This window comes from Anas platyrhynchos, chromosome Z, assembly GCF_047663525.1.
Source record: "Anas platyrhynchos isolate ZD024472 breed Pekin duck chromosome Z, IASCAAS_PekinDuck_T2T, whole genome shotgun sequence".
NCBI classification, from domain to species: Eukaryota; Metazoa; Chordata; class Aves; order Anseriformes; family Anatidae; genus Anas; species Anas platyrhynchos.
This window is the reverse complement of record NC_092621.1, coordinates 66,702,558-66,719,584: the sequence shown is the minus strand read 5'-3', so window position 1 is coordinate 66,719,584 and position 17,027 is coordinate 66,702,558. Positions and strand designations below refer to the sequence as shown.

Sequence of the window (17,027 nt, the reverse complement as noted above, 5' to 3'; positions counted from 1 at the left end):
GGATGTGAGGAGTCACGGGGGAGCTGTGCTACTTTCTTCTGCAGAGAGTCAGACAGGGTGTCCCTCTTGAGCATCTTCTGCTGCCTAATGTGAGCTTTGAACAAAATGCATCTGGATTTTCTCAGATATGCATAGCTATATCAAGGATAAGAGGCCACAAATTGCAAGGGAGAAATTCTAAATGTGTGTTAGTAAACAGAATATTATGGCCAAGATGGTGAAACTGGAGCAGGGGCCCAGAGATCAGGGAGTATTTACGTATTTTTAAAAGTCCTTCATTTATTAGAGTGATAAACATCTGAGGAATATTGTAACCAACCTTAGAATTTACTTAGAATTTATTTTTAATTAAACCTTGGTGAAGATCTTCAACAAATATAGTTCTAGATAAATCTTGCAGTACCTATGGTATTATACTCAGGAACCAATACTGCTTTTAGATTTTGTGATTGTATGTCCTTTTCATATTTTCATGAGCAAGTAGCCTCAGTGAAGGTATTTAATTCAATATATGGAACCTGTTTTCCTTCTTGTCTCAAACAAACAAACAAACAAACCAAAACAAAAATGCAGATTTTTTTTTTCAGGTACTAAGATAGTCTTTCAAAACAAGCACATTGGAAGACAATTGAATGCTCTTTGATAAGGAGAAAATTAGACTACAGTCAAAGGAAGAGAGTATGCATGAAAGATATTTTCATATTATCTGCTAATAGGGGTATTGGTCATGTGTTAAGAACTCATGGATATGAGTTCAGTCATGTGAGAGCTCCTATGCAGTTGAAATGAAGTGATAAAGAATTAAATTTCAATATTGAGAGATTTTGATCATTTTGAGGAATAGCAATACAGGCACACTACTATAGAAGATACCTTAATCATCTTAAAATGTGAGTCTACAGTAATACTCCCTGACTCCTTGATTTTTTTTTCGTCTAAGTCTTAACACATATATGGAGTTTCTATCCACAGGGCTGAGAGATAAATTATGGTCTTCATATTAATGCTTTATTATACTTAGAGGCATCATTACATTCTGTGCCAGACCACAGAAGACAAGTAAATTTTTTTAAAAAGAGACATCAAGTCTGATCCTCAGTTGCTGTATGTAGTGAGTTATAATTAAGCTAAATGCAACAACCTTGATTTTAGAGAAATTTCTTCTTTCTTTATTTTTTTTTCTTGTTTTTATTTATTTATTTATTTATTTTACTTTATTCAATCATCTGAGAGGGAATGTGGGAGTCAACTTTTTATCTGTGGCAGAATTTAGACCCCTTCTGGCATCTATGGACCCCACTACAGGTTGTCTCTTGAGTTCTGCAAAGTAATATTTAATAAAAATAGTGGTGTTTTGTTGTTGTTTTGTTTTGTTTTTCAATGAAAATGAAATTATTTAGAAACAAGGAAACAAAGGCAGGAGCTGGGTTAGGTCCAAGAAATGTATAGTCCAATATCCAAAACATTCTAGGCAGTGCAAGCCTTCAAAAAAAAGCTTCTTCCAGTCAGTCAGAATGAGTTTTATCAGTTTGGGTTGGCTAAAGAATGATTAGGTTTATGATTGACTTTAAATGCAGAGTGCATTAACACTCCAAAGATGCCTTTCAGATTAAATACTTTTTGAATATACAGAGCATATTTTCTTGTTATAATAGCTGACATTGAGTATATTTATCCAAAACTGTAACTCAAACTTGATGCATTCTAAATTGATACATGAAAAGAGTTGTGGTTGGTAAGGTTATATCTAGCTCAAAACCTGCTTCCAATGGCAGTCAGCAATGAATATCTAGAAAAATGCATGAGATTAATCGATTTTTATTATGTGATTAAAGGTCTTTTAGATACTACCTATTTGTACAAAATTCTGTCAGTGTTTTCATCTCAACTGTTCAGAGAGGAAGACACTGCTATAATATCACAGTTGAGCAGCAAAATTAAAATTTATTTTGATTTTATTTCTGTACTGAGTTGCAGCCTTAACCTCACTAGGCTTTCTGTTGGTAACTCTGTCTCTTCTGACTACAGTATAAATTAAAGTCAGGCTTGTCCCCTGCCCTCTCTGTTGAACTCTCCTCTTGTGATTATCAGAGCTTGTTAGGATCCTGTGTGAAACAGAACACTGGATCTAGGTGACTTCCACCCTACTGCAGTGAATATAAAGGTGCCTATAATGGTATGGGACACATTGCTTCTTACAGCATCGCAGCACAGTACCTTACATGGAGAACCTTGCATTTATCAGCATTGCTTCTTGAGTATTTAGTGTCAATACTAGTATTAAAACTATATTTGGAAGAATAAAGCACTTAGCAGAACTAGTTTGTATGTGTTTTGTTCTTACGGTTTAAATACTTAGAATTTTGTCTTCTGTCAAGCTTCTGTTCAACCAGGCAGCATCTCCTGCCATGTTGATGGGAATGCTTCCCAGGAACAATTACCATGCACACAAATAATCAATCAAACAAACAAAACAACAACAAACAAACAAAACAAACAATCAAACAAACAAAAAACACAAGACCCACTGTTTTGTTGTGGATGCCAGAGATGTATCTCACCAGCACTGAGCAGCAGGGAAAGATCACCTCACATGGCCTGCTGGCAATACTCTGGCTCATGCAGTCCAGAAGGCTGATGGATTTTGTTGCTGTAAAGGCAGACTGCTGGTTAGTGGTCAGCTTGGTGTCCACTATGGCCCCCAATTCCTTTGCTCTGCAAAGCTGCCTTTCCCCCCAGTTAGCCACCTGGTGGCAGAAATCAGGCGCTTCAAGCTTTCTTCATCCCATCCAGTGTCAGACTTGGCTTCAGTACCTTCAGGGGTTCATACCTGTGAAGCTACAGAGTCTCGGAAGGAGACATGATACATTTCTTTCTTGTTACCTCTGATGCTGCTCAGGCTTCTGACCTCCTCTTACAGCTCCTTTACTTTGCAGCACAGATGGTTCACCAGTGCACACCTCCAACAAGCACTGTAAAGGTAAAACTTCCCTGTTTTAAGGTAAAACTCCTAGGAAGCTGGGGTTACTTCTGGTATTTCATACTGATTTGAAGAAAAGTGAAAAATATGTTTAAGACCTTTCACCTGATTTTTTTTACCACTGCCTTATCACTGCTTTATAATTGCATGTTTTACCTTTTATTTTATCATTTGTAATAATTGTGAATGCATGTTTGCAAAATTTGATAACTGTGTGTTTTCAAGACTTTCTCCATTTGTCAGTCTGTGAACTTTGGTTCACAGTTGGTTCTTGGTGTTGGTTCTTGGTTTTCTGTTTTCAGTCTAAATTTTCCAGTTTTCACAAAAAGCTGCTAAACTTTTATTTGTCTTCTGTGCAACTAGAAGCATTATTTGTCACAATATTGACTACTGGTGCAGGCCAAGGAGGTTTCTGATTTTAAAGATTCCTTTCTAAGAGAAGTAACTTAAGTAACATGTAACTGGATGAGAGGGATTTTTCTTATCTGACAAAAGGAAAAGGACAGGAGTTCCACTCTTTTTGAAGGGGAAGAAAAGCAAATGAACTATGGAACAAAGTAGAGGAGAGAGAGAATGAAAAGAGAGACTTTAAAAGAGAAGTCATGCAGAAGAACAAGGAGAAAAGGGAGAAATGGGCTTCTTGGAAGAATCCAGGCTCAACCTGTAAATGTACTTCAGTACACATAGGAAGAGAGATAAGAAATTACATCTAGGTCTTGTGTTTTTCTCATCCATACATTTACTCTGCTGCTTAAGTCTCAAAACTTGTACTTATGCATTGAGGGTGTATGTCAGATTTGGGGAAAGGAAACAGTAAAAGCCTCTGGCATGTGGATGGTGCTGGACAACAAACCAAGAGCCAGGGATGGGAAGCTAAGTGTCTGTGTCATGTCATCAGCTGAAACTGAAGGAAATATCCATTATTCAGTCCCAGTACAGAAATCCCAGTTGATTTTAGCTGCAGGGAGATCTACTGTGGCTTGAAAATAAGCTTCCCCATTCATGTAAAATTAAACATAAGCAAATAGTAAATAATCTGAATTTATATTACAGCCTGTTTTCCTCTGGCATCTGGCTGAAATTGTGTTCTACTCTTCTAAATCCATTTGTTAGGGTGCCTGCAGCTATGAGGAGAAATTAAAGTTGTTTAATGTTATTTGATGAGAAGTTCATGCCTTTAATTCTAGAAACTGGAATAGCTGACCTCTCTGTAGAGGTCAAATAATACATAATACCAAATAATAAATTGTATCAAGGATGATAATTGCTGTCAGCCCCCATTTATAAATATATGTGCTCACTTATATCACTTGAAAATTTTAAATTAGAAATGCCTTTTCAGTAAAGAGATTCATGGGGCATTTTATTTCCATGCATGAAGAATTAGTTGGATAATTTTACAATGGCATACAAAGATTGTAGATTCTAATGTAAGCTAAGAATTCCTTTCCTTTGTAGTTACAGTGTTCAATATAGTTCTGACTATCAATTTTTGCATTCCTATTTAGTCTGGTAGTCTTTTAGGCTGGTGCTCACATTTCTGAATGCATAGCCAGCCTCTGAGAGTAGGCAGCATCCTGAGAGGTTATATCCAATCAATATTATTTTAGAAATCTGAGTTCAAGTACATTCTTTTTAAGAGATGAGAGAAAAATGAGTCTTGCCTTTTCACACAGGATAAGGAAAGCAATGCTACAGGCAATATAGGACAACGGGTAAAGACCAGCTCTTTCTTAAGAGGTCTCAGCCATGCAGATACAACTTTTGTTATCTTACAACCAGTATCATGTGAGTAATGATGAAGATACCTATTCAGTCAAGTCAGTTAATGTGAGCAAAGATTGTACAGTTTGAAGTTTATCTGTTTGATTTGTTTGAATGCTTCAGTACTCTTCATATCATTTAACATGTCGTGCTTTCCTACCACACACCACAGTGGTCAAAGTATCAGTCTCCAGGTGTGTTAAATGTTGTGTTTCTTTTCATCAGGTTATTGTGGTACTTGCTTTCATGAATAGTTGAAGTAGCAGTGATACTTATGTTACCTAAAAGTGACAGAAACTACATGTTAAACATCAAAAAGCAGTATTTTAAAGTTTCTACTTCCACAAGAGTAGAGAGACTTCCATACTAAAATTTCAATGCTTTTTTATTTGATTGGTTTGTAATCTGAATTATGTGTACATTAGGTTAAGGTATCCTGTTTTTAATTTCATGGAAAAGTTGCCCAGAGGATTGTATCAATTGTGACATTTAAAATAAAGATGAATAGTTTTATCTTGAAAGTTGCTTTGCTCTACTAACTGAAAACAGGACAACATGAAAACGAATAACACATAATTGTAAAAATAATTGTTATACTTAGCAGATGGGAACACTTAAGAGGCTTAGAGCAAATAACAGTTGAGATCACTAGTTCTCTTTTTTTCCCTTTTACCAAAGGTACATAGCAAATGTTTAAGGAGGAACACATTTCTTACCCTCTGCTGTGCAACAAAGAAATGAAAGAAACACAGAAATTGTGTTTATAGAAGTGCTGATGTTCGATCGAGAGTAGCATGAAATTCACCAACTGTAAGATGAGGGCAAGGAAATTATTGTGCTTCAAAAAATGTGTGGAAGACACCTGGGAGAGAAAATTAAACATATTCCAAGCTCCCAGTGTCTTTATCTCTTCATGTCATGAACTCATGTTTCATCAAGTTTTATAAAACAACATTTTTCTGGTCATGTTTCAAAAGTATCACCATAGGATCCCAGGCAACAGTGAGCTGTGTAAATTGTTCCCCAGTCCCTGCATCTTCAATCTGTAGATATGTAGCATTTTAAAATAAACTGGAGTGAACACTCCCTTCCTTTTCCCTAGACACTTCATCATTACTATTCAGCTTTGCTATTTTTACTTTTTCATTTATCTGCATGAGGAAATAGGTAATTAGAGCACTGACATCCTTTCTGTCACAAGACTAAAAATGAAAGAGTTATGATAAAATTTTGTTCCTTTCTAAAATTATTCTGTAAGATCTAATGTGGCAGGTGTGGTTTTAAATTCAGTACATCCAGAGACAACAGAGAAAGGCACTGCTGATCTCTCACCCCTCCCTCACATAGCTGAAACTGGCCCTGTGTTGCAGTTGCTATTGCTTAAATGGCAAACCATGTGGATTTGGAGAAAATATTTTGTGCAATATATCTGCAACAAGGTATACGTGTGTGGAGCTTGATTTATATGGCTTTTTTTTTTTTTTTAATGGCCTTTTTTTTTTAATGTGAATTTTAGTCCTAAAATACTTCCTTGGGACTATACACACTGTATTTCCATGTATATTTTTAGGTATAAGAAATACAAAATAACAGTGAACATTCAAAAAAAAAAAAAAAAAGATTTTGTATATGATGCTTTCCTGTGGTTTCTTTTTAAAATCATCCCTAGTATAATACTATCTTTTGATATTTCTTAGGCTTTTTTTTTTTTCCCTTGTTTCAAGTGTTATACCCTGACATTTATTCCAAACATAAGGTAAAATTTCCAAGGCGTCTGCATTATTGCTTTACATGCACGAGCTTCATAAAAAATACAGTTATTACTAAGAAAGAGTACCAGTGAATTGTTTTTTGGACTTGAATCTGCAAGGGAAAATGGCATGCTGCTGTTGCACATCCTAGCAAAAGTAACGACATACAGGTGTTGTTTTAGTTTCTTTATGGAAGAAGAAGAAGTAATTTTGTATTTTTTTGGAAGAAACAAGTAGGAACCTCTTTCTTGGTAAATAGGTGGTACTTCCTTATTTCAGACTAACATTGGGGTGGCTTTTCCTGATTATGAGGCAAAATGTGAATTTTCAGTGGTGGAAGGAGCTGTGTATGCACTGCCTTGGGACAGTGGACAGCATTGCATAGAATAATCTCTGGATTGCTGTTACCTGAAGTGTTTGGGAATTTCAGGCAAAAAGTATGCTATGAAGTGTTAAAGTGTCTTAAATCATACTCGTTTGTCATCATTCAAGGATATTTTATTTTAAAATATCTTAATTAAATAGGGGCTGTATGAGTGAGATGAGCACAGTGCCTTGGATTTAGATTTCCAGTGTTCAGTTATTCGGAGGCCCAATTTTACATTAAAAGCCTTCCCTGAGATAGAGGAAAAATTAGAAACCTGAAAGAAAGGGCATAGTGATTTAAGTAACTTAGCACATATTTCTGAGACGAGCATGTATAGTTTTTCTTCTAAAGTTTAGCATTCAGTATTAAAAAGCTTGCAGGTTTCTTTAAATAAAATAAAATAAAATAAAAAAATCCCTATTTTATTTTTTTCCATATTCTCCTTTCTATTAAAGAAAAAAAAATGGCAGGGAAAGTAGTTTGTTTTGTGCTAGGAAGTCACTTATTCTGAAGGCAGCCAATTGCAAGTTTGTGAAAAATATAAGCCTATGTTCACTTCTTCGTTGAATAATTGTATTCCCCTAAGATGTGACTTAATTTACATGTATGAAGGGTACAATAAATAAAGCAAGTGTACTATAAGAAGTGCTGTTATTGTATCCAAATGGTATTTTTGGACTATTTATTTATTTATTTATTTATTTTTCTGAATATGCTGATGCTGTAGGTGAACTGAAATGGCACATATTTCATCTTGATGAGCTACTTTTATCACATTATATCTGAACAAAAGCAGTAATCTTTAATAATCTTTAATTGCATGCATGTATATTTGATTCTTCAATGCTAGCATCTTAATTTATACCCAGACAAGTTTTTCACTTTACAGTGGACACCTGTCTCAAGGGTGTATGTGCTTGAGGAGAGTTGCTGATGGGGGCAGCTGGACAATTGAGTCAGTAAGTGTCACAAATTGTCTTATTTCTTGACAATGCAGCTTGTTTTTCTTTCTGTTGAAGTGTTCAAAGGAGTGTCATCTGGAGACGATACTCTTGTGTGAAATTTGTCCCAGCTACCTGCATATCAGTTCTCACATTTTGGTTATTATTTCCTCCTGTTGCATGTTTTCACATTTTTTCACATAGGAGGACTGTGTGATTCTTGAATTCTCAGGTCAAGCATTAAGTTATATTTCCTTAATTTTATGTCATTAATTACCCAAAGACCCAGTTTTATTCAACAATTAGAACTTGAGTTTCTTCCTTTTGGGGGGGCGGTATAAGAAGATAAGAGGTCAGAAATGAACAGGGTAACCTGGCAGTTTCTTAAACTATAGTATTGCCCCTTCCTTCCTTCCTTCCTTCCTTCCTTCCTTCCTTCCTTCCTTCCTTCCTTCCTTCCTTCCTTCCTTCCTTCCTTCTTTTCCTGAAAAGTATTTAGTCAGGAAGAACACATTGGAAATGTTTATGCTGAAAACTTTCAAGTTCTACTTTGATTTTTCTGAAGAATGAATTTCCTGAGGAAGAGTGCAGGAAATCTTCAAGAATGTCTGCTTTTAGCCAAGACAAAAATACCAGATATTCCATGTCTTGAAATTGCTTCTTGATACTTTCATTTATTGCTCCTCACATTTTGCATTACATATGTGACTAATCTTTAGTGATGCTGAATAGGAAACAGATTAGTCACTCATACCAAGGTGTTGCTGAATAGGAGTTTGATTTGATTATCTCTTCCTTCAGCTTTTCCCAGCTGAAGAATCTTAGTCTCCCCTCCCCTCCCCTCCCCTCCCCTCCCCTCCCCTCCCCTCCCCTTCCCCCCCCTCCCCTCCCCTCCCCTTCCCATTCCAGTCTACCATTCTAGTTTGAAACAGACGATAACACCAAGAATTAATAAAAGATTAGGCTGAGTTGTTTTTTTCCATGGTGGGCAGTAATCAAGCATAGCTTCTGAGTAATACATTTTATTCTGCATTTGTAATTTGAGTGTTTAAGGGAAATTCTATTCTAATATTCTTAGTATTTCCAAAGTTGAATACATTGAATTTTCTTTTCATGAACTTTCATGAGTAAATAGGTCATTTATAATCACAAGCATTTATGAATGAATAAGTGCCTGTTTGTGAATTCAGTGTACTGATCTAAACATGGAATTGCAATAATTTATGCTGTTATCATAAAAATAGTCATGCAATAATCAACACTGAACTCTGACCTCAGCCTGTGAAAATCAAGCTTATTAAGTCATTTGTGGTGTTCCTGCATAACATTTTACTGCATAAGATTTTGTTAGTGCTTTATCAAGCTTATTTTTTAAATGCTCCAATCTGCAGGTCTTTTTACAAGCGTTCCCCTTGGTTGACCTCATTACATATACTTTCAGTGTTTTCTGTACAATTAGATGCACAAAGACAAATCCAGAAAATGTTCTAGTTTTGTTAACTCTTGTACAGAGCAGGGCTGTTCCTTTCCTCTTTCCCTGTTTCCTGTGCTGGAGCTGTACAAATTCCTCCTCACAGTAAATGATTCATCCCACCATACTCCATCCTCTTCTGTTAACATTTAAAAGGCATAATTGGATTTCATGTTTTCTGGCAATTAGGTAGGTTTATAGTCTATCTGGGTTTGTGCCCAGAGAACTGCTGGTGGTGCAGGTAGCATGTATGAAAGCATGGGTTTCCTCTACCCTTCAGCTGCTACACCAGCCCTGCCAGTATCCCCCCACATCAGCTTGTTCCCTCTAAATTCCCTGATGATTTCCTTGAATTTATTCAGTGGCCTGGTCCTCACAGAGCAGATCTGGGAATTAGAGTGGGGTTGCTTTATGTAAGGCAATACATATACATATACATATACATATACATATACATATACATATACATATACATATACATATACATATACATATACATATACATATACATATACATAGATATATTTGGAGTTTTACTAATTTGAAGATTTCTTTTTGAAGCTATTCATTTCTAAAAAAACAATTTAGCAGCTATTTCTCTATAGGTGATATCAAATGATTTAATCTGCTGCCTCATCGAGCAGATTATGTATGTGCTATGCTGGGCTCACTCAGAAAAATGAGATATCTTCAAAACGGATTATTTTATTTTATTTTTCATTACTACAGTGAAATAATTTCTGGGAGACCCTGTGTTCTGCAACATTACAAACACATACATTTTTTCTCATGTTTCATTCATTGCTAATTGGTGTAGTTATATGCATTGTTCTTCTGTGAACTTCTATTTTGCAACTTTTTGCACAAAATTAACAGATACATGATGTGTTTATGTATATGTTTGTCTGTATGAGAGTGCTCATAACAAAGTGTGTGTACAATGTACATATAAATGGAAAAAAATAATCTGTTTTAAGAAAAAGTGCAGCTGTCATACACTGGAGAAATGAGGTATAAGTTAATGTTTTTAAAATGAGGTAGTGCATTCAGTAAGGATGAAATGCTCTAAATGGTTTACTCAAACTTTTGATCTGAAAGCAGTTCAATTTCCTGGGAATTGACAGAGGAACACAAAACATATCCTTGGACATGCCCCAGCCCATTACTAGTATCTCAGCCAGGGGGTCTATTTGGTGAAGCAGGTTTTGAGCCTTATGCCAGCACTCTAATACTCCTGTGAATTTCCTGGATTTGCAGTTGCCTTATGTGATGCAGGAGTCAGGTCAGGAGAATGTGGTATACAGACAGTCCTGAGCTGCTTGTCCCTGAGGCTTTACAGTGTTGCTCCAGGATGTTGAAGTCAGGAATATAGTATATGCTGTGAATCAGTGGAAAGTCAGTCATCCTTGGGTGGTTAAATTGTCTGTTGGGCCAAGTGCACTGAAAGAGAGGTCCAGATTTTTTGTTTATAAATGTCAACTGTTTGATTTCTGAATTCAGCGTAAAGCCTTATTAAAATGTTTATAATATTTTCATGTTTATAATATTTTCTTTAAATGTGTGTGGTTTTACTGTGCTAGGCAGCTAAACACCACAACTGCTCTCCCACTCCCCCTCCTTAGATGAGGAGGAGAAGAAGTAAAGAACAACTCACAAGTTAAGATACGGATAATTAAAAGGGAAAAAAAATAATTTTTAAGGAAAGATTATTATTAACTAAACAATTTAACTAAAGGGAGAAAAAGGGAAAGGGGAAAAGGGAGGGAGAAAGAAAAAAAATGAAATTAAAAAAAAAAAAAGGCAAAATGTGGAAGTGCAGAGAAAAGAAATTACTTTCTACTTCCCACAAATGAGTGATGCTTGACCACGTCTTTGAAGCAGGGCCTCAGCGCATGTAGCTGGTGTTCAGAGGAGGACTGACGTTTTCACAATGAGAGCCCACCCCTCCCCTCTTCCTGTTTCCACCTTTTATTGCTGAGTGTGACATCACATGGTATGGAATATCCCTTTGGTTGGTTTAGGTCAGCTGCCCTGGTGATGTTTCTTTTCTCACTTTTTTGCCCACCCCCTAGGAGGGTTAGAGAGAGGCCTGATGCTGTGCCAGCACTGCTCAGAAGCAGACACAACACTGGTGTGATAACACTGCTGTTCCAGCTACAAGGGCAGAGCACAGCACTGTATGGGCTACTGCAGGGAAAGTTAACATCCCAGCCAGACCCAGTACAGTGTGATAATCGTTTTCATTTTCATTCATGTCAGAAATGCCATTTGACCATTGAGATGTATTGAAAAATTAACTAGTGTTTGGATCTCTCTCCTTATCAAAGGAAATAGTAATCACTGTTCTGAGTACTCTTTAGGCTTGTTCATGTAAATCTTCTCTGAACAGTAAGAAGCTTAGCAAAGACAAAAACCCAGATAATAATCTTTTCCAACAGACCATCATTTCTAGGAGCAGAAATATAATGTTCCAGTGATCATTTTTCTCTCATTCTCTAAAGAAAATACCAGGGCAAACACTTACATTGACAAAATAAATATTTTTACTAATGTGTGAACTTCTTTACAAGCAGGGTCTCAGTCCTTGGGAGTGAAAAAAAATAGTCCATACCAAGCTCCAGCTTTCTAGAGCTGTCTGTCTACATAAAATATCCCTAAAATGTATTTACTCTCTTGCTTTCTGTGACATAGCATCACTCTTGGTAAGTTGATATAAATTTGAAAATAAAGTTATGCAGCAGCAGGAAGAATTGCAAACAATTACAAGCGTGAAAAGACATTTTGTTTTTCTTTTTGTGATGTTCATGTAGTCAGTCAAAACAAAATTATACCTTATCATAAAGAGTATTTAGTGCAAATATATCTGATGAAGAGAAATCAAAAGCAATATTGAATCTGAACCCATTAAACCAAGATAACGGAAATACATCTCTTCTCATGGAGAAAGTTACTTTATATGATAAACAGGTCAAAAAGTGCCTGTAATTTATACAATTCTTTGATGATCGTTTATCAAACCAAGATATATACATATATCTTGAAACAATGTAATTTTTAGGGCTTTCAAAACAAAACAAAACAAAACAAAAACTAATTAGATGTCCTGCTTGTTAGTCTTTGTTAGTATAAACCATATTTTTAGAAATTTTCTTACCCTTAAAAAGACAGTTTTCTCATTTGAGGCATCTGAATTCTTTTCTACAAGTTAAGATTCAAAACTCAGTAAACACATTTAGAGAATCCTCCCTCAGAACAAAGCCTGGGCTTGAGCTGTGGGTTTGTAAAACATTCTGTTTTGTCTCTAGGCTTGATAGACTGACAATGCAAGGAAAAGTGTAGTGAGGTGCCAGTTAAGAAAGGATTATCAGTTCCACCTCCTAGATATCTCAGCAGAACTAATGGAAAGCAAAGGATGGTAGCCAGAGTTGGGGTTTCCTGGGTTATGGGCGAATGTTTGCAGACATTGTGTTGCTCTTGCTGATGCAGCATGAACCCTGAGACTGGAAATTTCACCTTACATGTCAGTTCACATGTCAGTTCACTTGTTGAATTTCAAATTCAAAGCTGTAATAAAGTCTCCTGCCTTCATTAAGGCTGTTGTTTTGGTGGCAGCAGGGGCTTTTCTATCACAGTGGCAGCATAGCCCAGTGGAGGAGCTGGCTATAGAGCAAAGTGGAGATGACAAGCCAGCAAGAGTTAGCCTTCACTGGCATGGTGCTGCTTGCTCCCTGGCTTTGACGGCAGAAGAGGTCAGGAAGGAGCCTAAATAATGTGATTAGGCCAGCAAAACTCTGTATCATGCAATTGGTTCATGCAGCTAGTCTGAAACTTGGTGATTGATGTTGCCTCTGTGGTGTTACCTGACTAATGTTCTGGTACAGGTGCAGTGAGTATGGTAGAGAGGTTTTGGTCTGTGAAGACTGCACAGTACATTTCACAGTCACTTTGCATTCAGGCAGTGAACATTTTTTTTCCTGTTTCTAGCAATAATGGATTCCTAAAATCCTCAGGAGAGATTTTGCTCAAGTTTTGTTTAAAGATTAGCATGTCTTGTAGAAGATTGGCTGTTCAAAATCTTCCCTCTATCATCTTGTTGGTAACGTGCTTGCAAAAGTGAGGAAGAGATTATACGGATATATTGTTAACTTGCTGATATGTATAGTATCATTACTTTCAGATCTATGAGTATTTTCTCCCTTCAGTCCTTCTGTGTTTTTAAGTATCAGACATCCAAAAGAAGCAGGTACATTACAGTCTTTTGTACAAAGATGCATTCTTGCATATTCATCTTACTGTATGTTAGAAAGCAAGAGGAGTCTGCCATTCAGTAATACACTCATTGCTTTGAAGGTCATGACTTGTGTAGCTTTGAAACATTGAGCATGAAACATGAAATTGGGAGTCAGCACATTTCTTACAGTTTGGTACTAATGGTTACTAAGCTTTGGGAAATGTGAATTGCTCTTGCACTTTTACTTGCTATGTGAACACTGCACATGCATAGTGCTATTGAATATGAAAACTTTAATGTCTAGTTTAATATAATCAGTGCAGTTACTTTGGTACCTCACAGTGGTACAATCTGGAATACTGATGTCTTGGCAACTGTAGCTAATTACAAATCTCCGTGTATAGACTTTATGAACATAGTAGTTTGTGTCAGCTAATAGAACAGGAGCTCAGTGGAGAAATAATTATTTTTCTGGGATTATTGTATATTCATGAGGTAATTTTTATTCAGTTTAGCTATAGCTGCTTTAAAAGTTGACCGATGTAAATGTCAGACATGCTTTGAACTAATACAGTCCTACTTTTGCGTGGCTCAAATGTTAAATATTTTGTACTAGACCCATTGCTACAGAGAGACTGTTTGGCAAAAGATAACAGTGAAAGATCTGAAGAGCAAATAGGTGTGGGAAATGTCAGACATACAGATCATGAAAAGCATGTTTAATTTTGTTCACACATTTAATCAAAACAATGTAGGGTTTTAGAAGTAGTGTGATGAAAGTGGACAGTGTAAAGGAGACTTGCAATATCTTCAAATAATAGATTTCAGGAGCTCTGACAAGACACTGAATCAACACAAGATAGAATTTAATTTGAATTTCATTGAATGTTGCTTTTTTGATCAGAGTATTTCATTGCTCATGGATAGAAGACTGCTATGTCTTCTTTTCTCATAACAAAAATAATTAATTTCTCCTCTGATTTCTGATTTTGTAAGTATTAATTTTTTACCCCTTCTTTTGGTAGAATTCACAAAATGAAATTGTGGAATGTAATGTCTGGGATTATTAAAGTACTTGGAATACCCAATCTGTGTTTTTTTTTTTTTTTTTTTTCTCTGTCTTTTTCAAAGTTTTCATGTTACTGAGGGAAGGGACTCCATGTATAAAGGTGTTGAACCTAGCAGAAAACTGGAAAGAAGTAAAAGCAAAAATACTTTTTTTTTTTTTCCTTGCCTAATAAAGATCCTGTGTATTTGAAAGTTGGCATACTTTGTTCCAGCCATCAGGTGCATCAGATGGACTTGTAAAAATATTACTACTTGTTTCTTTCTGTAAGTGAACACATTAATCTGGAAGTTAGATGCAGTCGGATGTCCAGATAAGATGAGTTTATTTTTAAATCAAAGTCTTACATATAACAATCAGTAAACTCTCCCAGGTATGAAATTTATTAATTTAAGTTATGAGATTATGAATTTAACAATGGCATCCTGCCTAAAATGCAGATTCTTTTTTTTCTTCATTTCCACAATTTGGATCTATTATCTTATATTTTCATGCATTCCCTTTTCTCAAAGGGCAGGGTTTACATAAGGATTAAAGGTCTCTATTACTGTTAGAGACAATGGAAGAACTGTATTATTGCTTTTATTTATAACTACACATATTTTCAAATATATTTTTATTTATTTTTTAATATTTCAATTATTATTCTTTTTAATTATCTATCCTTTACTATAAACCACTGGGAAAAAGGTAATTCTTCTTGCTGCCCAGATATCAACTGATTTTTAATACATAAAAATACAACAGGAAGTGTTTTACTTGATTTGTAAGTAGCATTCCAGCATTTTTCTTAAATTATTTTGAGGTTTATCTTTTGCATGTGAGATATGCTAAAAATTTTGAATTGCATAAGGCAGCCCACAGAATGTAGGCTTATGAATAAGCTGAACAATTTTTATGCTGCATTTGCTTCATTACCTTTCTGCTGTGAGTGTGCATGTACATGGACGCAACATGTGTATATTTTTATAAATTTATTTCTTTAGTATCCACATTTAAATGAAAGCATGTTTGTGCAGCTTATTGTTTTTGCTAGTCACTGAGATACCATACTAGTCGATTATTTTCATACATTCATGCTTACCACAAATTATTGTAGTCAGCTGTGGTAGAAAGTAGTATTTTCTGTAATAACTTAGAACAGATAATTAAAGCTACATTTTTCAGTGTGTTGTGTAGTCAGTGAGTGCATTGGTCTCAGTGCATATTGAAATTCAGTGCCAGAAACTGAATGACCTCAGTTCTAGAAAGAGCTGTGTGTACTAATCTGAGTGAAATTGTGTTGGTTTGGAAAGAAAAACTGTAGGCAAAGTGTACTTGATGGAGAATTTGTGAACAATTTTATGTCAAGAGATATTAATGTTTTTCTCACTCCTAGTATATAAGCACCTGTGGGTACCAGAGAGGATTTAGGGTTTCTGAGACCTAGGAACAAACAGGCAAATCAAACAAGGACAGACAGGACCAGATAATTCATAGTGCATGATTTAAGTAACCTTGCAAATGTACATTGAAATGGATAAAGATGGATAGATAATGGCTTCAGAGAGTCATAGTGATTTGACACACACTGTATATCCTTCTATTAACTTGCTGTAGAACTTGCTTTATTAACTTGCTTGCATGGAAACCTGGGGCACCAAGCCAGACAGTAACAGAACAAATGTAGCCTGGGAGAGCAATAGAAAACACTATGAGTGTGTTGGTAGGGACTTCTTCAGGCTGGTATCTTACTGACGTTTTTTTTCCCCTCAAAACATGGTGATTTTGAGATGGATAATTCTATGAAAGCTGAAACTTGAAATTCTTCTGAACCTGATCAGTAAGTTTTATCTTTCAGTACTGTAGAATAACACTGCTCAGCTGCTAAGGCCGTTTTACTGTTGCTTTGTGTAGCTTCTCTACAGACGGTCTGAGAGATGGGCAGGAAGAAACCAAAGGAAGTTTAAAAAGAGCAAGTGTAGAGTCCTGCACCTGGGAAGGAACAACCCAAAGTATCAGTACAGGCTGGGGGATGACCTCCTGGAGAGGAGCTCTGAGGAGAAGGACCTGGGGGTCCTGGTGGACGACAGGTTGACCATGAGACAACACTGTGTACTTGTGGCCAAGAGGGCTAATGGGATCCTGGCATGCATTAAAAGGAGTGTGGCCAGCAGGTCAAGGGATGTGATTCTCCCCCTCTACTCTGCCCTGGTCAGGCCTCACCTGGAGTACTGTGTCCAGTTCTGGGCTCCCTGGTACAAGAAAGACAGGGATCTCCTGGAAAGAGTCCAGTGGAGGGCCACAAAGATGATATGGGGCCTGGAGCCTCTTCCCTATGAAGAAAGGCTGAGAGACCTGGGTCTGTTCAACCTGGAGAAGAGAAGACTGAGAGGGGATCTCCTCAATGTATATTAATATCTAAGCGGTGGGGGACAGAAGGATGTAGCCAGCCTCTTCTCAGTGGTTTGTGGGGA

At 36.3% G+C, this 17,027-nt stretch overlaps 1 protein-coding gene and 1 long non-coding RNA gene across 7 annotated transcripts in view; one reads left to right on the top strand and one right to left on the bottom strand.

Moving 5' to 3' along the window:
- Positions 1–17,027, top strand: part of PRR16 (proline rich 16) — a 161,356-nt gene that overhangs the window by 82,308 nt on the left and 62,021 nt on the right. The window contains exon 2 of one of the 6 annotated variants that reach the window (XM_072031154.1): positions 7,752–7,821. The exons of the other annotated variants lie outside the window; for them this stretch is intronic. Within the exon in view, the coding sequence (XP_071887255.1) occupies positions 7,774–7,821 (48 nt within the window). The 5' untranslated portion in view covers positions 7,752–7,773. The remainder of the gene's footprint in view (positions 1–7,751; positions 7,822–17,027) is intronic. 6 annotated transcript variants of the gene reach the window in all.
- Positions 10,331–11,449, bottom strand: LOC140000738 (uncharacterized). Its single transcript, XR_011805907.1, has 2 exons — positions 11,108–11,449; positions 10,331–10,714 (listed from the first exon to the last, which is right to left on the bottom strand). It is a non-coding gene; the product is annotated as an uncharacterized lncRNA (long non-coding RNA).